Here is a 23,847-nt window from a genome sequence, read left to right as displayed (position 1 = left end):
TTGGGACTGAGGGAGTGGGTCACCTTGGATCAACCCTAGCACTCTGGATGTCAGCACTGGCCAAGCATCTTCCTTCTGACTCTGTAAAGCAGGAGCAATCCTCTTCTTGCACAGCTGCTGGCACCATCAGACAGAAACGACAGCCCTGGGAGGAGACCTGCAGCACTGACATTCAGTGGTTCAGACACGTGAGCCCGGACCCCAGTGCTGTCATGGACCCGTGCCATGACTTGGTCCAATGACTGTTTCCACAGTGGAAACAGTGAAAGTTCCAACCCCTGATGTACTGATGAAGGTTCACTGCACTTGCACACAGTAGATGCTCAATAAATACCCATTATTCAATTAGAGAAATGAAGCACAACATCCATTTTTGGAAAATATTTATTAAAAAACTAGTGAATGTGGCAGAAAAACAAAACCAACACACAGCTTTAAATAGCAAGCATATGACACACCAGTTATAAAGCTTTTCCAACTCTACTGACCTAGTCTTTCACACCAGCTACTGTCGACGAGGGCTTCCGAAGGAAGCCATGTGTAAACGGGTCATCTGTACTAGTGGTGACCAAAACTAATTACATGAGAACTATCAATGGCCATATGACTTGCTTTCCTAGGCAATCCACCCAAAACATAGGTGAGTGACCAAATCTCAGGTGTGTGTTCATGTGGATCTATAGTTCTAGTTTTAATTTGAGGGTTGGGGGAGGTTAGGGGATGAAACAGTAGAAAGACAAACAGTATCGGCAGAGGGCAACCTTAAAGCACCTTTAAAATCTGGACCCTTTCCCACAATTTAACCCAGTAATTCTCAAACATTACTGTTGAAAAGAATCACCTGATGAGACTTAAATTGGCAGGCTCCCTAAATCTGCAATTTTAAGATAAGCACTCCGGGTGATTCAGTGTCTATTAGCCAGCCATCCAATTTGAGAAACACTGTTTAAAATGCATTAAAACAATTCCTGCATCCCACAAACAAAAGTAAAGGAATCTGCTGACAGTCACTGTGCTTTTGTCAATGTCAAGGGACCGATATGGGGAGGCAGGCAGGAAGGGCCTCCCATTCCTGACACACTGATCTATAGAAGCCCTGTGCAACAGCCTGTCAGGTGTTGTTTAGGGAGTAAATACAATTTAATCAGAGTTGTTTTAGATCACAGAACAGCCTCCAAATTACCAACAGGCCAACCCCATTCATCCCAGGTTAATGAACTTTGTTGGGTTGAAGCCAGATGGGAAACTGCTGTTCAAACAAAACACGGGTAATTGTGGGTCCTGACTTGTGAAGACATATGGAATAAAACATCTATAAAAACCTTTATTAAACATAGAGCACTATGCCCAAATAATTTTGACGGTTTACGAAAGTCACATCATGGACAACATGTAGAAATAGTCACATTGATTCCAAGGTTCCCATTATCTGCAAAAAGATGTGCTATGGCTGTGTCGAAAACAAGGCAGTCGCTGTTCATGATGGCTGCAGCCACACCGTCATGAATCGACCGGGGTGTGGCCTCCCAGGTCAATCTCCGCCGGTTCCCATTCAACTCCAGTCTATAGGCAAAGTTCTCAGCTTGCTTGCGGGTGCCAATGAGCAGGACGATGGCAAAAAACTGCTGGTGGCCTTCGTACTTCTCTTGTTTCTCCAGCACCAGCATGAAGTGATGGCCAAAACATGACTGCATCATCACCCAGTCGACAGCCCCTGGCAAGTTAATGTCTGTAGCTAGAAAGACGATGTCTTCTCCTTGGAGGGTGGTAATGCTCTTGTGGGCATGCATGAGATGGGACATCACAGCTTCCAGGGACCCCTGCCACTTGCAGGAGGCACCAGGACAAGGGCAGGAGTAGGGACGGTATTCACAGATGTCTTCATGTTCTGGTTTCTCCGTATGGTGCAGGGTCAGGGAACAGCCCGTGGTGGCATACTGCAGAGAAAGAAATGCATTGAGTCATTGGGCCTTCTCAGAACTTCTATTGCTTCAACCCTCTATAAGTACTTAACTACTGCGTTTTCCTGGGCTTACACTGTGTTCTTAACTACTTATGCTCAAAACAAGTGAAATATTCAAGACTAAAAGTCTCAGTCTCTACTCATCATCAATGCTGTCATGCATAAAATCAAGGGTATTTTCCTGAACCAGAAACATGCTGTTTTCCATGCCCCCTGTTCTGCTGTCAAAAGGATGAGAACTAAAGTTCTCTTACTATGCACATCTCAAAATTGTTGAGTAAGCCCTGTAAAATCTGGTCTTCCCCATATTTTCTGTGAAGCTGTTTTTTAAAGAATTCAATTATTTGGGGGTGGGGATGGGGTTGGGCAAGGATTATGATATTATCCCCAGATTAGTTTTCACATATAGACAATATGAACAACAGTATAATTCTATTGTCCCCCTCCACTGCTTCCTGGCTCAAACTGGTGACTGGCAGGCAGGCCGTGAGGAAGGCTGCCCTTTGGTTCCTTGCTCTTTGCTGCTGGCATGACCAGGCTAGGGCAGCAGAGGCCTGGAGACCCCTTCATACTGCTAGAAATATTACCCCACTGTATCCTTTTGACCTTCCCTCTGGGGGGCTTTGCCCATATTTTTGGTTGGAAGGAAATCACACTCAAGAGCTACTTAACTAACTCATAAGACTGCCGGTCAGTCTGGTTCTGGCCAGTAGAGGTTAAAATGAGAAGGGCCTAACCCTCCTCTCAAAGCTCACTGACCCCCAACACTTCCTCCGATTCAAAAGCACATCACTTCATGGCCAGGTACGTCAGGTCCTCACAACAGGCCCGGGAGGAAGCAGAACTAGATGAGTTTGTTGACATGATCAGTCTGCCCCCAGACACTGCCTTAATAGGGTAAGAGAACAAAATATTTTTCTCCCTTGCACTTTGGATGACATTCCTAATGGATAAATCATACCTGCCGTGGCAAAGACCACACCAAGAGGAACTGAACTTCTGCTCCTGACTCTCACAGGATGACAGTGTTAGTTCCTAGATACCAGATGGAGAATCAGCCCACAGGTAGACACCTGCCCTGAGTACTAAGCTGTGGTTCTGTAAAGAATTAAGAAACCTGAATCACCTTTTCGGGTGAAACTAGGTGTCAGCCTTATACCCCTGGAGCACAGAATGGCAGGGGAACTGTCTGGCTTACCACACTTGGATTCCCTGCTCCACCAAGACATGAAGGCACCAAATAAGGGCAGGGCCAGGTCATTTTTCTAAAATGCTATGTCCAGTTGCTAAAAAAAAAAAAAAAAAAAAAAAAAAACCACCACGGCTGTTTTTGCTTTTCTCTACCCTGCTTTATGGAATAATCCCCCTTTTAAACTGGAAGTCGGTCAAATTCCAACCTTTATAGATGAATTTATCACTAGCAACAAGCAGATAGTATGCACTATGTGCCTTCTCCATACAAGATGCAAGTTACAGTCTCTCAGAGGATTCCAAAGCAAAGATGATAGTCTCCACTCTCAGGGGGATTAGTCTCCCCTAATCGGAAAGGAGAGTGGCTTAAAGAAAGAAATGCAGCTCATCCTCCAACCCTCACTTCCCCATACCTAAGCGGATTATGATATTCAACAGAAATTGGCAGAAATGTTTCACTGTTACTTCCTTTGCCCATAGGAATTGTTTGTTCATCTTTTAAAACTCTGAACTAATTTTTAAAGCCTGGGTGTAAAAAAACTCACTCAGGAGAAACAAATTCATTTATTCATGCGTATTTATACTTTGTGCTCCTTACTTTATAAGGCCTGAAAAACAAATCCCTATTAACTGTGTTTTAAATTTAGGGTGTGGCTAGGAATACAGAGCCTCCTAATGTTCTTTTGTGAGTGATGGGTGAGACATTTCTGTCCAGAGTTTAAACACACACACACACCACACACACACACACACACACACACACACAGTAAAAATAGCAAGCACTAGCCCAGAGCCTGGCAGATTCTTGAAACAAGCTCTCAATATCTGAAGATGTTTCAAAACCAACTGTTCCCCATAGCCACCCAGGTATAATCCCAGGAATGAGATGAACTTTGGCCAAGGGCAACCAGAAAGGTACCACCTGCACCTCTGCCCAAAGCTCCAAACCACTCCTCATTCATGACAAACTCAACATTTACAGCAAATATTTATCATCTGGCAATCATTTTATAACTTTCCCCACTCGAGTAGGAGTATTTATACTCTGAATTATTTGGTTTGCCTTACAAGTCACATATTCAACACTTCTTTTCACCCAAATATACAGAACAGGGAACCTCCCCAAACTGCACATACAGAAAAGGCATTACTTTGCATTTGTGTGGACAACGATCTCATGTTTTTTCATAAGGATCTTGCTACATCCTCTATTAACTTAAATAAATAGTTTTAAAGCCTTAGGTGCTTACTCTGCTTTTACTAAACAAGCAGAAATTTCATGGCATTCTATTCCTTCTCTTTCCATTATGGGTAAGGTTCATGTCTTCATAACCACTGGTGCCACTTTTATGATGACTAAAGTCTAAACTTTAACCCCCTACACACACACACACACACGACTTCAAGCAGTCTTGGCATTGTTCTGGAATGGCATGCAGAGCACCATGGGTGTTCTGCCACTTTCATCAGGGGCTCTTATCCAGGGATCCGAGGGAGGGGCTTTAGGGGTTTGTGAATTCCCCAAGACTGTATGTAAAACTGTCTAGGTGCTTCTGAGCAGCAAAGCCAAGCCTCACTGGCCCCTGGCCTTGGGCTTATGTTTTCTTTTTTCCTTTCTTTTTTTTTCTGTGATACAGAGTCTTGCTCTGTCACCCAGACTGGAGCGCAGTGGCGCAATATCGGCTCACTGCAAACTCCGCCTCCTGTGTTCATGCGATTCTCCTGCCTCGGCCTCCCAAGTAGCTGGGACTACAGGCACCCGCCACCACACCTGGCTAATTTTTTGTATTTTTAGTAGAGACGGGGTTTCACCATGTTAGCCAGGATGGTCTCGATCTCCTGACCTTGTGATCCACCCGCCTTGGCCTCCCAAAGTGCTGGGATTACAGGCTTGAGCCACCGCGTCTGGCCTGGGCTTGTGTTTTCTTGAAGAGCTTCAAGGGTTTCTAAGGGTTTCTAGGGCTGAGAACCTCTATCCTAGAGCACACAGAAGGAATCAGCTGTGGATCCTGCCCTTGTGGTATTTCCAGTTGAGAAAAACCATATAATAAATTTAACAACTGTGTAAAGGAAGACCAGGAGGGCAACAGGTGATTTTAAGGTGGGACAGGGTGAGGAGGACAGGGTAAGGAAAGCTTTACTGTAGACAAATGGATTGTGGTTTGAGTTGTTCCATCTGGTTCTAGCACAGGGTGAGTGGAGGAAACAGAGGGGATAAAACCTAAAGGAGGCCAGGTGCGGTGGCTCACACCTGTAATCCCAGCACTTGGGGAGGCTGAGGCAGGTGGATCACTTGAGGTCAGGAGTTCAAGACGAGCCTTGCCAATATGGTGAAACCCTGTTGCTACCAAAAAATAGCGGATGTGGTGGCATTCACCTGTAATCCCAGCTACTTGGAAAGCTGAGGTAGGAGAATCACTTGAACCCAGGAGGCGGAGGTTGCAGTGAGCTGAGATCGTTTCACTGCATTGCAGCCTGGGCGACAGAGTGAGACTCCGTCTCAAAAAACAACCAACCTACCTAAAGGAGAAGGCAGGTCAGGGACTTTCCTGACAATGGAGTTGATTTTGAGTTTCTCTACAGTGGTGTTACTGACATTCTGGACCTGATAATTCATTGTTGTGGGGGCTGTGCTGTGCACCGTAGGATGTCTGGCAGCATCCCTGGTCTCTATTCATTAGATGCCAATAGTAACCACCCCCTGCCCCTCAGCTGTGACAACTAAAAATGTCTCCAGGTCTCCAGGCATGGCCAAATGTCTCCTAGGGGGCAAAATGGCCCCAGTTGAGAACCACTAACTCTGATGAGAACCACTCATTCCAATGCTCAAGAATGACAAAACCTGGCTTCCAGGCAGCCACAGTCACAGTTGCAAGGAGGGGCCCATGCCAGCAGGTCCAGTGGGTCACTGCCCCACCCAATGAGCACTACCAGGGCAACTCAGGAACGCCAGCCCTGCCACAGAACCAGAACATGATCGCTGGCAAAGCATGGAGTTAGACCAGGGAGCTCATTCTGCCCCGTTTACTCACTAGAAGCTGGATGCTCCCAGAGTGTGGCTGACTGGTCAGGGCCCTGTGCTCATTTGTGGCTTCACAAGGGGCAGAGCCCTGCATTCCCAGGCTGCCCCTCCAGGGTTCTTTCACTGCACACAACAGCTCAGAAGTCAAAGAATCAATATTTTGAGAAAACTAAACAAATAATTTACGTCTGCCTTCAGCCTTGGCCCCCAACCCAACACACATAAAACCCAGAGTCCACAGATACACTGCTTTTGGAAGCACGTTCTAATATTAACTTCTTTGGTTTGCAAGGAGAGAAAAACAGACCTGAAAGTGCCACTCCCTGAGGAATAAGGCAGCAGCATCTCACAAATCAGTAACCAGCCATTAGGCCCTTCCAGCCTTCTCTGGGATCTGGCAAGAAAGTCCTGAGGTTTCACTTCACACTCTAGCTAGGGCTTGCTTCACAAAATGTGAAAAGGTCAAGGACTTGTGCGTTTGGGCTGGGGAGGGCTTTCCTTTAGATATCTGGTTCTTAGCTGTACCCTCTTGTTACTGACAGAAGGCTCTTGGGCTGGTTCGCAGAGGGCTGCCTGTGTCTCCTGGGACAAGCCCACAGCTATAAATGAGATTTCTCCTTAGGGAAATATGTGCTCATTTTCCCCAGGGGGAATTAGTTTTAAGCAAACCTCTCTAAAGAAAACACACACACACATACATACACACACACCCTGAAAACTAAAGAAGAAAACAGGGAGGTAGGACCGGGCGTGATGGCTCACTTCTGTAATCCTAGCACTTTGGGAGGCCGAGTCGGGTGGATCACATGAGATCAGGGGTTCTAGACCAGCCTGGCCAACATGGTGAAACCCTGTCTCTACCAAAAATACAAAAAAAAAAAAAAAAAAAAAAAAAAAAATAGCCGGGTGTGGTGGTGGGCACCTGTAGTCCCAGCTACTCAGGAGGCTGAAGCAGGAGAATCACTTGAACCTGGGAGGCAGAGGCTGCAGGGAGCCAAGGTTGTGCCATTGCACTCCAGCCTGAACAACAAGAGCAAAATGTCATCTCACAAAAAAAAAAAAAAAAAAGGAGGTAGATGATGGCCCAGCAGAATGAGAAACAATGAGATGTTGAAATCCCATTTCTGAATTCTCTTTAGAAACTTTTCATGTTGCAGTGACTCAAAAGTCTTGTGCAAATGTGTTCTGCCATTGAGATGCAATGTGTAATCTGGACCCTCATTTTTAGGTCTTTGCAGAAAGCAGCAAATAGTTCCCATTCTTTTCCTGGGTGTGGGGTTTGAAGGTTGTATTTAAGTTGGAATTTAGGCAGGGTTTTTCCCTTTTCAGCAGAGAAACCCCTTCATACACAAATAAACACAAAAAGATATGTCTGCACACAGTCAAACACAAGACACCTGTTATTTACCTAATGAACACAGTCACATTATGTTTACTTATGAAATGAGTATACAAGCAAAATAAGCCTTCTTAGCCATGGTGCTAGTGAAGCTCATGGATGCTGTGATTGGTTTAGAACAAGTCACTTAACCTATTTAATTAAATCTGATTCCATGCAATTCAAGAATGATTTACTGAACCCAACAATCAACAATCTACTCAATGGGAGGAGCATGTGCTCCACAGCAGAAGCATGTCTGTGAGGTAACCACATTGCTTAAATCGGCTTACCTCCTAGGAAACAGCTGAAATTATTAGCAAAATACCTGCTAGCACCTCAAATGAGAATGTCTCAAGAACAAACCACAATCGACATTTTGTTGTTGATGCTCATCAACTTTGGAATTAAATCTAAGAAATGACCTTGTCTTGGAGTGAACAAAAGCAAATGGCACTTTCTTTCAACCTAAATAAGTTGTAATGATCACAGAATGCACACTGACGGCTAAGTGCGACGTATAACCCTAGAATGAGAAACCAAAATTCCTATAAAGGACATTACTGGGGCAAAAGCCGTAATTTGAATATGGACTGTGGATTAGATAACAGGATCTGCTGTGTGTCAAATTTCCTTATTTTGATAACTGGGCTATGATTATATAAGAAAATGATTTTAGATGAAACACAATGAGGTATTTACGGGTAAAGGGACAAGATGCCTGCAATTTACATTCAAATGGTTAAAAAATATGTATGAGCAGAGACAGCACAAATGATAAAGCAACTGGAGCGAAAAGGAAATAACAGGTGAATCTGGATAGAGGCTATAAGGGAATTTTTTTATGCCATTATTGCAACTGCTGCATAAGTTTGAAATCATATCAAAATAAAAACATTGCCAGGCAAGGTGGCTCAAGCCTGTAATTCCAGCACTCTGGGAGGCCGAGATGAAGGAATTGCTTGAGCCCAGGAATTCAAGACTAGCTCAGGCAACATAGGAAGACCTCTGTCTCTATAAAAATGAAAAAAGAAAAAAAAAAAAATAGCCAGGCCTTGTGGTGCACACATGTAGTCCCAGCTACTTGGAGGGCAAATGTGAGAGGAATGCTTGAGCCTGGGATGTCAAGGTGCAGTGAGCCATGATTGCACCACTGCCCTCCAGCCTGGGTAACAGAATGACAGACATCCTGTCTCAAAAATACATACATGAAAACATACTAAAGAATCCAGGCACTGAGTGAGCATATTTATCCTTTATGTGATAGAAATGGTTTATGCAGAATTGGTTGAATGAATTTTTATCATAATAGTGTTTATTTTAAAAGAATATATACCCTTAGCTACATAACTACATGTAAATGCAACTGAAGTTGGTAGTTTTTCTTTTACTAGAGGCTCTTTGAGACTGTAGTGAACCAATACAATTTTGCAATGAGAAACGAATTGTCATGATAACCGACACTTCTTCGGCACCTATAGAAGACAATGCATTCTCCATAGTCTTCTGATCCTTCTAAAGGTTTGCAGGTCCCTGACAAGTCTGTGGCCTTGGCATGTAGTTTCATTATTCACCACCCTCAGTGGTCCAAGGTAAACTCCACTTTGTTCCAGACCCATTTGAAAGATGAACTCCAGGAATAAAATTTACCCAAGTGCCCTTTTTCTTTTGGGAGGGGAACCTGGAAGTGGGAAGAAGAGATACATGAGCTCAACTGGAAGGATGAATTTCTGACAGTATAATTTATTACATATGATTAGCAGATAATTAGGACTTGTGCAAATGGGAGTTGGCAGCTAAACCTAGTATAGATCCACATCATGGTAAAAGTTACATTTTAACCATCAAACTTTTAAAAGGACATCTAGCAACTCAAGCTAGCTGGTTTGTGATTTAAAATGTTTACCTGCTTCACAAAGACCACTGAATGATCACAGGTTATTTTCCAGTTAATTTATGGGTCTACTAATTTTGCTTATTGGTTTATTGATTCATTGCCTGCTTCTTGCCCACCTAGTATCTGTTGATAAATGAATACATATTAGATTTATCTGCCGAAGATGGAATGTTTTCCACCATGTTAATTTTACTTTAATTAGAAGTTTTACTGTGGGACTTAGAATTTTAAAAAAATTCAATAGATTTTGAGATCATGTAAGAAGAAATGTTTTAGATTTCAGGCACTATGGTTTTGTCACTTTTGATGAACGTGTTTCACATATTTTATTTACCTAACTATTTGGAGTGAGAAGGTTTTAAAATTTTTTTGTTGAAATGACAAGGTGTCACTTTGTTAGCCAGGGGAGTCATGAATTCCCGACGTCAAGCAATCCTCCCACCTCAGTCTCCCAAAATGCTGGGTTTATAGCTGTGAGCCACCATGCCTGGCAGTGAGGAGGTTTATAGCCCTTCTGAGATCTTACCTAGACTGGAAAACATCAGCACCACTGACCTTTTGATGACTGTATGTTCCTCTTGCTTAAAGTATGTTTACAACAATGGTAGAATAGCTGTGATTGGAACTCAAGTACCCAGTGACCTGTGTGTCCTGGAGCCTACCAAGTCACCTATGAGTGGGTCTATAAAACTGTCTACGACTTACTCCTTGACTATTCTTAACAGTGGAAGAGTTGTGGACTCTTCAAGTTAATCATCTTAAGGCTTGGGAAAGAGGAGAAAGTGAAATCTGTTCTTGTGACTTATTTATAATACTCAACCTGCATCTGTCTAGCATCCTTCCTCTAAGAATCTTAGCGTATTTTCACTTAACTCAAATGGTAAATTCCTGAACTCTGCTGTGAGGCAGTGTGAAGAGATAATCAGGCCTGGCACGGTGGCTCATGCCTGTAATCCTAGCACTTTGGGAGGCTGAGGCAGGAGGATTGCCTGAGCTCAGGAGTTCGAGACCAACCTGGGCAACATGGTGAAACCCCATCTCTTCTCCAATACAAAAGAAAATAGCCAGGAGTGGCAGCATGTGCCTGTAGTCAGGAGGCTGAGACAGGAGAGTTGCTTGAACCTGGGAGGCGGAGGTTGCAGTGAGCCGAGATCACACCATTGAACTCCAGCCTGGGTGACAGAGAGACACTGTCTCTAAAAAAAAAAATGGCCGGACACGGTGGCTCATGCCTGTAATCCCAGCACTTTGGGAGGCCGAGGTGGACGGATCACGAGGTCAGGAGATCGAGACCATCCTGGCTAACACAGTGAAACCCCATCTCTACTAAAAATACAAAAAGAAATTAGTCGGGCGCAGTGGCAGGCGCCTGTAGTCCCAGCTACTCAGGAGGCTGAGGCAGGAGAATGGTGTGAACCCGGGAGGCGGAGCTTGCAGTGAGCTGAGATGGCGCCACTGCACTCCAGCCTGGGTGACAGAGCGAGAGCGAGACTCCATCTCAAAAAAAAAAAAAATAGATAATCATCAACCAATAGTGTAGTAATGGTTTTACAGACAGTGACAGAAGACACTATTACTCAGCACTAGAACTGTCAAGTCAAACAGTGTCACCAAACAGTGGTGAGAGTAAGGAAACACTGTTAACTTTACTAAATTTCTTCTGGGGAAGGCAATTCTAATTAAAATCTTGGGCCCAAAAATCTGTCCATTTTGCCTAAGAGAAAGTCAACAAACCACCTTTTAGCGTGTTACTAAGAGGTGTCTTGGGAAGACTTTGGCATAATTTTTTTTCTTTCTTTTTAATAAAAGATAGATTCCTGCTGTGTTGCCCAGGCTGATCTCAAACTCCTAGCCTCAAGTGATCCTCCCATGTAGCCTCTCGAAGTGTTGGGATTACAGGCGTAAGCCACCACAACTGGCCTGGCATAGTTATTTCTGCAGAAATCTGAGAACACCCTGCTATTGAGGGAGGGTGTGTTTAGCCTTACAGAGACTCCCACGGCTGGCAGGGGTTTATTTTTAATCTTAGAAACTTTAAACAAAGGTTGACTTTTGACCATGTGTGCTTCTCATCTGTCCATAGCCAGAGTTAGCAGGTAACCACACATTGCCCTGGAGAACCAGTTTTGTGAGGTCCCTTCAAAGTGCATGTTCAAGCAAACAAAGCACTGGTCACATGGCATACAGCCAAGTTAAAGACTCTATGCCATGTGACCAGTACTGCACCCACCCTTTCAGTATGCCCTCACTCTTCCATGCCAGGTGCCCACCTGCACAACCACATAACTGCCCTGACAGTTCTTCAAACAGCTCTGTTCCCCTCAGCAGTCTTTATTTCTCAACGAAAGAAATTGAATTCACCAAAAGACTTAAGTGGTAGGGTTGTAAAATTATCAAATAGGCCAGGCACAGTGGCTCACACCTGTAATCCCAGCATTTTGGGAAGCCGAGGCAGGTGGATCACCTGAGGTGAGGAGTTCGAGAACAGCCTGGCCAACACAGTGAAATCTGTCTCTACTAAAAATACAAAAATTATCTGGGCATGGTGGCATGAGCCTGAAGTCCCAGCTACTCAGGAGGCTGAGGCACGACAATCACTGGAACCCGGGCGGCAGAGGTGGCAGTGAGCCAAGATCGCACCACTGCATTCCAGCCTGGGCTCAATATTAAAAAATAAAAAAATTATCAAATAAAAATACAAGATGTCTCTCAGGCAATATTTGGAATATACTTATTACTCCTCTCCGGCCCCACAAGTTATTTGTTGTTTATCTGGAATTCAAATTTAACTGGGCATTCTGTATTTACCTGGCAACCCTAATAAGAGGGCCCTCTGGTACCATTGCCATCCCTGCAAAAGCCACTACTTGGGTCTAGAATGGGAAGAGGGATCACTGTTCCTCAGAAGGGTAGAGTGGGCACAGAAAAGGCAAGAGGTTGTAGTGAAAAAGACACTGTGTATGTCATTAGTCCAGACTGGAGTTTCTGTCCCCAAACTTAAAAACTGCATGAGCATGGGTGCCTAGCTCGGGCCACCTATAAGCAAGGCAAGCAATGTCCTTCACAAGCAGCTCTGCTGGCCTCCCACACAGCCTCCTTATGAGCTTCCATTCCTTATTTCTTCATGGGCAAACCGCTGCACATCCTTCAACATGCTGCTGATGCCACCACAGCAGCAAGGTCTTAGACTCCTTTAGGCTCCTACTACTTCAGAAGGGCTCTGCCTTATTGGCACATCTGTCTCCACCACTAGACTTCGAGTTTCAGAAAGACGAGAGGGGTGAGCAGAGGCAAGAACTGGCTAGGCAGATGGGTTGTGGGAAGGAGAGGGCCTAGAACTGCAGGAGATTCCAAGGCAAGAGTGAGTATGATGTTAAGTTGGTGGACAGGTCAGCAGTGACCAACTCTGGCCTGACACTGCACCAGGGAGAAAAAGCAGGCTGTGGCATTAAGAAAACCAAAAGGTAACATCCAATGTCGGTGCTGCTGGGAAGAAATGGACATTCAACTGTAAACCATTCTAAGGCTATCAAAAAGCTTCGACTTCTCAGACTGGGTGTGGTGGCTCATGCCTGTAATCCCGCCACTTCAGGAGGCTGAGGCCGAATCACTTGAGCTCAGGTGTTCAAGAGCAGCCTGGCCAACATGGTGAAATCCTGTTCCTACAAAAAATACAGAAATTAGCCAAGCATGATGGTGTGTGCCTGTAATCCCAGCTACTCAAGAGGCTGAGGTGAGAGGATCCCCTGAGCCCAGGAGGTTGAGGCTGCAGTGAGCTGTGATTATGCCACTGTACTCCAGCTTGGATGACAGAACTAGACCCTGTCTCAAAAAAAAAAAAAAAGCAACACCAAAACAAAAAACACTTAGATTTATGCATATACCCTTGGGCTCTACCATCCAACTTCAAGGAATTTATCTTTAGGAAATAACTGTTTTTTTGTGTACAAAGATTTGGTTATAGCTATGCTTAAAAAAAAAAAAAAAATCTCAGTAAGAAAACAGACTTTAAATGACCACACATAGGAACCTGATTAGTAATTCTGGCACTGTTATAGAACTGCAATATGTGGCCATTAAATATGATCCTAAAGAAGATTTATCACTGTAGAAAAGCAGTCATGATGTACTAGATGAAGAAGCAGATTATGAAACAGTGTGGACAATAGGATTCCCCACCTGTATTGTTCCATTCTCAAATTGCTATAAAGAAATGGAGTTGGGATTTGGACCAGGCCAGAGTAGGGGCTGCCCTCAAAACTGCCAGAGTAAGAGGGATCCTGGGGGTAAAAGGGACCCAAAGATACTATCTTTGTTGATTCAAAATTTTAAAGCAGTGCATAGGCCAGCACATTAACAAAAGAATATTTTTCTTTTCTTTTCTTTTTTTTTTTTTTTTGAGACAGGGTCTCACTCTGTCACCCAGTCTGGAGGGTATTGGCAAGATCTTCGCTCACTGCAGCCTCGACCTCCTGGGCTCAAGCGATCCTCCCACCTCAGCCCTCTGAGTAGCTGGGAGTATAGACACAAGCCATCACGCCTGCCTAATTTTTGTATTTATTTATTTATTATTTTTTTGAGATGGAGTTTCACTCTTGTTGCCCAGGCTGGAGTGCAAAGGCACGATCTCGGCTCACCACAACCTTTGCCTCCCAGGTTCAAGTGATTCTCCTGCCTCAGCCTCCCAAGTAGCTGGGATTACAGGCATGCAGCACCACGCTGGGCTAATTTTTTATTTTTAGTAGAGACGGGGTATCTCCATGTTAGTCAGGCTGGTCTCGAACTCCCAATCTCAGGTGATCTGCCCACCTCAGCCTCCCACAGTGCTGGGATTACAGGTGTGAGCCATGGTGCCTGGCACAATTTTTGTATTTTTAGTAGAGACGGGGTTTCACCATGGTGGTCAGGCTGGTCTCAAACTCCTGACCTCATGATCTGCCCTCCTCGGCCTCCCAAAATGCTAGGATTACAGGCATGAGCCACCACACCTGACCAGGAATATTTTTCATCCATCTCTATATCACCTGTGGGCAAAAACTGAGAAAAGAATAACCCTTTTATCCCATAGATGCTACACAGTCTAAAAATTATTACATAAAATCTTTATCAAACTGGAAATGAGGAAAACAACAGTTTTGCAATCTAGGACAAAGTTGATGAAATTCATAGAGCATTTCAGTGTCCTTCATGACCCTTAAAAGGATACCCCAAAGCTTAAAATAAAGATACATTTGATCAGGAAGACTTCCTTATTTTCCTTTTCAGGATGTCCAGAGCAAACCACATTCAAATATCCTGTGTATGATCATGTCCTGAAAAACTCGCCGGCAACACACAGTGGCTCCAAATGTTGGCACAGGTACAGTTTAGCAAATGCATATCTGCTACATGCCCCTTTCAAGGAGGGAGGACCTTATGGGTTTGAATAAGAACTGCCACGTCTCACAAATTTTGTCAGAAGCAAAATCTGATGCGTAAGACAATTTACAGTGAGGCCTTACTATATTCATGTATACAGTACTTTTTAACGGGGCTTCAAAAAACAGCTCTACCACAGAACGGGACAGTCTAACCCAATCTTGGGCTGGTATTTTATAGGCCAGACCTGCCGTAACTTTTGGTAAGCCTCTGTTCTGGTTATACCAAGGCTCAACTTTCACTGATAACTATTTACTCCAGTTCCAGGTCGTGGTGACCTGTGAAAAATCTTTGGCCAATTATGTGTGGAATCACCATTAAGCTTTAGTCCTGCCATATAGTATTCTAATGCTTCTGCTTTATACAAAAAGTAACATACAACAAAAGGTGTATTATCAATTTTGTTCTTTAAAATCTTGAGCCCTGGAGCTAATGTATGTGGACTCTGGTCCTTGCCAGTTCACTCTGCTTTTATGGGCCAACCTTGCCCATGTCAGGCAGTAGTGAGGACTTCAGGGAGAACTTCCAAAGTAAATAGTTTTGTCTTAGGAGAATTTTGGGGGTTAGGAAAAAATTTTTGAAAGTATTTTTGGCTACCTGGCTTGTGCTTCCTGCTTCCAGGTGATCCCCCATCGCAACCTTCCAACCACCCTAATACCCCCCATATTCCATTCCATATGGTGAAGCAAAAGCCCTCAACAGCACTTCTAATCTGATTTCTGAACACCCACTAGCTAGGCGTTATCTCCATTCTTTCTAATGGATGAACAAACAGGATCAGGGAAGTATATGACTAGACCAAAGTCACACAAAGCCAGGACGAGAACCCACGTCTTCTGTTTCCTGGTTCACGTTCTTTTCACTGGGACCGCTTACTATATTTTAAAATTTTAGGGTAAAAAAGAACCTTGGGATAATCATTTAGTCCAATCTCTTCTTTTAAAGACCCTCAGGTGCAAAAAAGAAACTGACCTGTATAGAGTCAAACATCTAGTCACAAGGCCATCATCTGAGGTTTCCCAGTGGCCAGCAAATAATATTCTCTTGGCAAAATAAAAATGAAAAGAAAACAAGTTACAAAATCACCAACAGTTAGGGCCTAACAGAGTTCAAAAGTTCATGTATGGCAAGAGTTAAATGAGAACTTCCAGGCTCAAGGAATGCTTCTAGAAGAGAATCAGATCAGAGGCTGCATGCTGGCAGCTGGAATTTGGCCTGGAGACATGGTTGGCTTGGTCTGCAAGCAGTGTCTATACATGTGAAGTCAGCCAATGCTAGAAAAAAAATCGAGATATTTAACATAAAAAAAAAAAATCCAGGTTGGGCATAGTGGCTCACACTTGTAATCCCAGCACTTTGGGAGGCCGAGATGGGAGGATCGCTTGAGCTCAGGAGTTCAAGACCAGCCTGGGCAACATAATGAGATGCCATCTCTGAAAGGAAAAAAAAAAAAAAAATCCAGATTTCTGGGTTTTCTTGAAAAAATCTAAAGGTCTGATATGCCTGCACCCATATCCCCACCCTCACCAATCAGCCAGAGCTGAGTAAAGGCTGCCTCTTGGGAGGTGGCACCTGTTCTCTGGCTCTCCACCGTCTCCACTGCTCCTCCAGGTCTCCCTGACCCGAGGCCATGCATGCGTCAAATGCTTCTCTCCTCTGCATTACGTGGCCCTGCTCCCATTTAGAAAGTTTGTCTCCACTGAAGTAGATGAGGCCAAGGGCTTTTAAACTTTCAACTGTTTTGTCTAACCTTACTTGGTTTTATGTAATTTTTTATTTTTTTAAGGAACACAGATATTGTCATAATGCAACCACAGTGAAGACTTGTCTGGCTAAGGCTTTCAAATTCAATAATTATTTGGAGATATGCTACTAGAAACTTTCAGAGAGGACAAAGAAAGGGTATCATCACAGTGTAAGAAGGCTGGAGTGGATTAGCATTGCTTACAGTTGTGGAGAGAAATACTTGTCTGATAGCAAAATGCACCGTTGCATGGTAAAGGAGACTATGTTGTTCACATGAATGCGTCAACCTTCACTTCTCCCCCTAACCCACACACTGAAGGGGTGAGTTTAAGTCTGGGCACAGGATGTCAAAAGTTCTCAGGCATGGAACAAGCCATAGAATGGATTAAAAAATGCCCCAAGTGGAAGAAAGCCATACACAATTAGACATTCCATTTTTTTTTTTTTTTTTTTTGAGATGGAGTCTTAACTCTGTCACTCAGGCTGGAGTGCAGTGGCACAATCTCAGCTCACTGCAATCTCCACCTCCCGGGTTCAAGCGATTCTCCTGCCTCAGCCTCTGAGTAGCCGGGATTACAGGTGCCCACCACCACGCTCAGCTAACTTTTATTTTATTTTTTTAAATGAGACCGAGTTTCACTCTTGTTGCCCAGGCTGGAGCGCAATGGCGTGATCTCGGCTTACTGCAACCTCTGCCTCCTGGGTTCAAGCGATTCTCCTGCCTCAGCCTCCTGAGTAACTGACATTACAGGCATGCACCACCGTGCCCAGCTAACTTTTTTGTATTTTTAGTAGAAACCAGGTTTCTTCATGTTGGTCAGGCTGGTCTCAAACTCCTGACCTCAGGTGATCTGCCCGCCTCAGCCTCCCAAAGTGCTGGGATTACAGGTGTGAGCCACTGAGCCTGGCCCTAATTTTTATATTTTTAGTAGAGACAGGGTTTCACCATGTTGTCCAGGCTGGTCTCGAACTCCTGACCTCAGGTGATCTGCTCGCCTCTGCCTCCCAAAGTGCTGGGATTACAGGCGTGAGCCACCACACCCAAAGATCTGAGCTAATAATGTACCTGGCTCCCCATATCAAAGGTGCTGGCAACACTCTAGCCTTTAATTAATTACCCTACACCTAAGTAGGATAGTTATTTGGCAATACATCCATTTTTTGGCCAACTGAAGCTGTCCAGAGCTGTGATGATATCCCACAAAATACTAGGTTTGTAGCTTTTCCCCACTCCCCATCTTCCTACCCTACATGGCCTACAAAATTTCTGCCAATGAATTTCATAGTGAGTATGTATGTTGTCATTTTGGGATGGTCCCATAAGAGGCCCATCTGGTGAACTCATCCAACCAGATGGTTTTGTTACTGGTGTCAACCTTGAGTTATGATTCAGAATCTTGAGTATACACTCAGATTCGAAATCCCTACGCAGTAAGGTGTAGGACAAAACATCTGTGCCTTTGAGATGCAGGTGCTTGGACTGGTCCTCTTACTAGCTGTGTGATCTGACAAGTCACTTCACATTTAACCACTCTGTAGGCATGAGTTTCCTCATCTGAAAAAAAAAAAAAAAAAGGCAAACTACTAAAAGCTGACCCCTGCGAAGTAGCTGGCAGATAGAGGGCATCCAATAACATTCCTGATAGCTTCCCTTCTTTTCATGGAATGCTAGAAGCTACAGGTCCTCAGAAGTCGAGCAGACTTATCTCTCATTTATATAGATGAGGAAATCAAGGCCCTGGGAGGTGGTCTTTCAGGCAAACAGTGGCCATGCCAGGCAGCTCTTGAGATGTGGACTCTGTTACTTTATTCAACGTTGGTTTTTTTCACATGAGCCAGCCCATGAGAGATTCTGAGAGCAGGTGGGGACAGTGAAAAGGCAGTCCCATAATTTCTAGGAGCCTCAAACTGTAGGCCGAAGGGCTAGGTAAACAGACCTACCTTGTTTTAAGTTTGATACAGGCCTTACGACCCCCTGTTGTTTCTCATCCTCTATAGCACATCTTGGTTGGTCGCTGGGCCTATGTATACATTCAAGTTTGGTTCATCTAGACTAACTGGCTGAGCTGCCCTGCCAATAGTTTGGATTATTGATCAACCAAAGGTGAGGCATGCACACTCTCGCTTTATATAACTCACACACATGCACACACAAAAGCATCCCCAAGATCACGTTCTAAGCTTGGTTCCTGGTCTTTAGGGGAATAGTTGGCCCTTTTAAATTTCAGCTTGCAAAGTAATGGCTTTGCCCAACTGCAATCTTATAGAATAGAGACTCAGAAAATCACTGACATGTACAGAAAGGCTGAGAACCCCCGATTCCCAGAACTACTCTTCAAGGTTGATTTCACTAGCCTGTTTCACGTTAGGAAAAAACATATGCTTTCATAGGAACCAGAGTTCTAGATCCTGAAAGTGAAACTTCATGCTCCATATAGCATAACTGTTTCCTTCCCTTTCTCTTGGGAACAACACCACTCTAAGGTTACATTTTAAAAACAAATTATGGATTACTGACTAATATCAAATGCTCATTTGTGAACTAAAACTCACCTAAAAGCCATTTCTTCTGTTAGCCACTACGGGTTTAAGGGAAAGTAAAGGGATGAGAAAATGGTTCCCCAGAAATCCTGTGGGGCATCCCCCACCCCTGCAATATATCTCAAACATCAAATAGCCACTCTATGTTAACTACCACCAAACCTTTTCCGACACTAGGTTGTCTCCTTTTTCACAACCCTAAGACAACTATGCAAATACTTCATCTAAATTTTGAGAAACTGGGCTGAGTGAATTAGTAAGCATTATATGAGGAGGGGTTAAAAGCAATTTATTAAGGTTGCCTGAAACACCCTAGTCCAAACACTGATTCAAACCCTTATTTAAATATGCTATTTTTAACCTCATTTGCAGCAGGGCAGCAGACCAAATTAAAGCACTCATTTTACTGACCTGAGTCCCACGCCTGAATTCTCTGGTGGATTATTTTTAATTTAAAAATGAGCTCTTGTCCTATAAAATAAGCAGCACCAAGGAGAAATACAAGACAACCTAAAGGGCCCAAGAGGCAGAGCAAGTTACTTTTACAAAAAAACTGGAAAGTATTAATGACAATATTTCCACTTCTAATTTCAGATAATGAACTTTACAGTATAGTTCTAGGTCATAATGAAGTAACGTAGACAAGTATGTCTGTGAAACTGCTCCTGAAGGTAAACAAATGTTACAATATGACCACACAATGCAATACTATACAGTCATTTAAAATACAATGAAGTCGACTAGGTTTCAGGCATAGAGAAATATGTGTGATAATATGAATTTAAAAACAGCAAGTTGCAGATGCCATTTTTGGAGAAAAACTTACATCTATGTGTGGGTATTAAAAAACCTCCCTGACATACACTGACATCTATGATTCTATATTTAGCTGCGAGGGTGTATGTATATATAGTTTAAAAAGATACACACTAAACCTAACAATGGTGGGAAAGGAGGGGAGAGGTCTTGGTCTTTCATTTTACTTATTGTCTTGGCTTGCATTTTTCGCAAGGGCATTGAAAACTTTTTACATTAAATAAAAAATGAAGTGATGAGCTTTAAACAACTGTAACAACAGCTCTTGAGTGTCCTTGTTAATTTCTTGATTGACTGTTTTCACCCCACTTAGTACAAAAACGCAGCCACAACTCCTCAGTCCTTCCCAGTCCTTGGAAGGCTAGGAGAGAAAAAGGCGTGGTTTGCAGGGTTTTCTTCTAGCTAGAGGAAAACAGGCTGTAGGCGCCCTTTTTTTAGCTACACTCTCGAGAGCTCCCACGTGTCAGGGGTGCGCAGACTGTAGGCGCGGGGTGCAGGATTCCAGTATCAATCCAGCCAAGCCGAGCGCTGGACAAGGGTGCGTTTAGCTTGCCCGTTTCCTCCCTCCTCAGTCCACACATAGTTTCTCGATCCAAGTTTTACTGGTGCGGCCCAGCCCTACCGAGCGTACCCGAATACATGTCTGCAGAGGACGCGGGCATTGGGCCGGGTGAGCTACGATGTTCTAACGACCAGCGAATGCCAATTAATCTGTTAACTGTCAGTTAACCATTACTCGGTAAATGTCAACCCAGAACTACTCCCAAAGTGGGCTTGAGGGAGGGTAGACGAAGTGTAAACATTTTTTCTTTTTTTTTTTTTTTAAATGAGAGATGCTGCCCGCCTCTCCGGGCCTGCGAGTGGGCTGGAGGATACCGGAGTCCCTGAGGTCACCGGCGGAGGTACGCGAGCTGTCCCTGGACTTACCTTACAGGGAAACAGGACTGCCGAGGCCACCTTCTCCATTGCCAGGTTCCTGATGCTGGGCGTCAGGGCGCCCCTGCACGTCGGGCAGCAGCTCAACTTCTGGCGGCATTGGTTACACACCAGGTGCCCGGCCTGGCACTGCAGGATAGGAGGCAGGACATAGTCAAAGCAGACCGGACACTCGAAGAGCGAGGTCAGCTCGTGGTGCTGCGGGGACACCGGGCCGGCCCCGCCGCCGCCGCCGCCTGGGCCCGAGATCACCGCCGCCGCGGCGGGCACCGCGGACGAGCCGGGGCCCGCAGCCGAGATGGTGGCGGCGGCCGGGGGCGCAGCCGGGGACGGAGTGTGCTGGGGCTGCGGCGGCGGCTGCTTGCTGCAGGGTTTATTAGCGCTGGGGCCGGTGGAGGACGGGCGGCTCATCGCGCTCCGAACCAACCATGGAACTGCGGGCGCCTGCCTGCCGCGGGGCCGCCCGGGTCAAGGCGGTGCGCGCCCCGCGGGCAGCGAGCTCCGAGGCAACGCCACGGCGCCCAGCCCAGGTCTGGGCGGCAGAGACGCTCGGCCCCCGGCAGGCGGAGGGCTGGACCGCGCTGGTGCACTCCGCAGCCCCCGGCGTTCCGAGCACGCCTCTGCGTCGGACCCCGCGCGATGCCCTCCTCCCAGCGGCGTCCGGGCCCCGAACCCAGCGGTGCGCAAAGAGCCCCGGCCCACCCGCTTCTGGAGCGGCCGCTGACGCAAGCCCCGGGGGCGCGCGCGGACGTGACGCCTGGACACGTGTGCGGCCGCCCAGGCGCGCGGGGACTGGCAGAGCCACCCTGCGCCGGGGCGCTGGCTCCGCCCGGCTCCAGCTGGCAGCGCAGGGGGCCGCCTAGCGCCGGCGCTTCCTGCTCGGGCTGCGGGCCGGGCCTGCGCCAGTGAGCATGCCTGGCTCGCCGCAGCCCCGCGGGGTTGTCTTTTCCGGGTTGGCGAGGGAGGCCACTCTCGGGGAAGGCGTCGCCGAAGTCCTCTGGCCACACCCCGGGGTGCCTGGCCGACGCGTCCCTGAGCTCAAACGAGAAGGGCAACTTCAGGCGGGGCGGGGGCGTGGACGGTGGGTGGGACCGTACGCTGGCGGGTAGGGGCGGGGCGCCGGCGCCCCTGCACTGGTCGGAAAAAACCGAGAGGTTTCTCTTCTCAGGGTTGAGTCACCAGCGTGAAGGCGAGGAGGGCGACGCGGCCAACGGAGTTCTGTGTTCGGAGTCAGGACGAGAAGCATTGGGCGGGAACAGGGCGAGGGGCTCGAGTTGGGTCTGCAGCGGGCACAGGACCTAGTTTCGTACAGTTAACGGTGGGGTTGAGTAAAGAGGGGGGCGGTGGGGAGGAGGTAGGCCCCCTTTATTCCTTTCCCAGCGGACCAGGAGGAAGCTTCGTTGAATTAAGCGCCCCTGGCTTGTATAGCAGGCCGAGGAGGGAGCTCATGGACAGCGTTGGCTAAGAGTTCGAGATCATCTAGGAATGCCAGAAACGTGGGTTGGGTCGTGAGGTCTCTGAAGACAGTGGGTGAGCCTCCAGTGTAAGGCGCTGCGTCCGCTTGGTAGAGAGCCGGCCGAAGTCCTAGTCTTTGTTGCGAGCTGTAGGCCACCCTGCGCGCCTAGCAGAAGCGCTAGAGAGGGCACCGTAGCCTGGAGTGAACCCCATGTCCAAATGTAACTGTGTGCTCCGAGTTAAACTGTTTTTCTGCAAACTTTGCTTGAGCCAACGATTCCAGAATTGGGGAAAGGGTTACCCTAGGTGGAAATCGGATATTTGTAGGAGACACAGAGGTAAGGACCAACTATTAGGACTGAGTGAAAAATGGTTCCCTCCAACTGTAAAAGTGAAATAAAAACAATACCTGTCTTATAGGTGGAGCAGTGAGGAGTAAATGAGTTTAATATATTTCAAGCTTTTAAAACAACCTCGCTCATCATAAGCACTGTTTAAACATTAGCTGTTATCTTTTAAAAATATTAGTGGATGTTTAATATGAATGAATACAATTTGTCCAAGAAATACGGCGTTAGAGCCCAGAAGAAATAAAGTTTAATCTTACAAAGGGCTTTGACTCATGCATGGAATTGATGGAATTTGGTATAAATCTTGAAAAAACGTAATAGTTGTAGATATTCAATCGTTCAGTAAATGTTTCCTGAGCATTTATCATGTATCAGCTACTATTGGAGCTCTGAGAATGGTTCTCATACAGTTTACATTCTAGTAAGAGAGCAAGGCCCAATAATCAAACACTCATGGGAGAGAAAGGATTTCAGATACCACCGGGGTGGGAAGGCATTATAGCAGGAGCTAAAAAGCACAGAGTGAAAGAATGAATTCTGGAATTGCATTGGGACTTGGAGGGGATATAACGGGAGTGTAGGGGTGTGGGGTTAGCACAAGCGGAGCCTCAACTGGCTTAATAAGACACCTCAGTGATAGGGGTAAACCACTGTAGGGTTTTGTTTGTATTTTTAAGAACACACAAGTAACAACACTAGGTTTTGTAGGTTTTTGAAAGCTCTTTAGTAACATGGCTGAACCTGAGTTTTTGGATAGATGGGGAGCATAATATGATAATTAATGTTTATTGAGTGCCCACTGTACGTTGGGCATGGACAGTTTTAAGTATTTATCATAACTCTATATAATGAATACTACTTTTATCTCCATTTTACAGTTGAAGAAACCGAGACATAGGTTACTTTGCTGAAGATCACATAGCTGAGAATGTGAGAACATGCTCGGAGCCCTTCTTCTTAACTACTAGTCTGTATGCCTCTAAATTATGCCTGACTCCTACTTATAGTCTGGTTAAAGAGTTAAGATTAGCACACTCAACAGAGTCAGAAAACAGTTGTTCATCCTATAATAAAGCACTGAATTTTGTGGGCAAACTTTACATAAACTCTTTCCTTAGCTGGTCTAGAGAGAAA

General features: G+C 45.4%; 1 protein-coding gene and 1 long non-coding RNA gene across 2 annotated transcripts in view; one reads left to right on the top strand and one right to left on the bottom strand.

The window, feature by feature from the left end:
* The window catches only part of LOC117080045, a 32,833-nt gene extending 11,900 nt beyond the window's left edge, over positions 1–20,933 (top strand). Inside the window, exons 2-4 of the long non-coding RNA XR_004435691.1 lie at positions 14,717–14,810; positions 18,614–18,719; positions 20,806–20,933. This is a non-coding gene — a long non-coding RNA (uncharacterized LOC117080045). The remainder of the gene's footprint in view (positions 1–14,716; positions 14,811–18,613; positions 18,720–20,805) is intronic.
* On the bottom strand, positions 367–21,847 carry SIAH2 (siah E3 ubiquitin protein ligase 2). The gene is made up of 2 exons (XM_033204520.1): positions 20,900–21,847; positions 367–1,937 (listed from the first exon to the last, which is right to left on the bottom strand). The coding sequence occupies exons 1-2, from the start codon at positions 21,317–21,319 to the stop codon at positions 1,380–1,382; spliced, it is 978 nt and encodes a 325-aa protein (XP_033060411.1). The 5' UTR covers positions 21,320–21,847; the 3' UTR covers positions 367–1,379.
* Positions 21,848–23,847: the final 2,000 nt, after the last annotated feature.

This window comes from Trachypithecus francoisi, unplaced genomic scaffold (genome assembly GCF_009764315.1).
Source record: "Trachypithecus francoisi isolate TF-2019V2 unplaced genomic scaffold, Tfra_2.0 Lachesis_group0, whole genome shotgun sequence".
NCBI classification, from domain to species: Eukaryota; Metazoa; Chordata; class Mammalia; order Primates; family Cercopithecidae; genus Trachypithecus; species Trachypithecus francoisi.
This window is presented reverse-complemented; position numbering and strand designations above follow the sequence as displayed.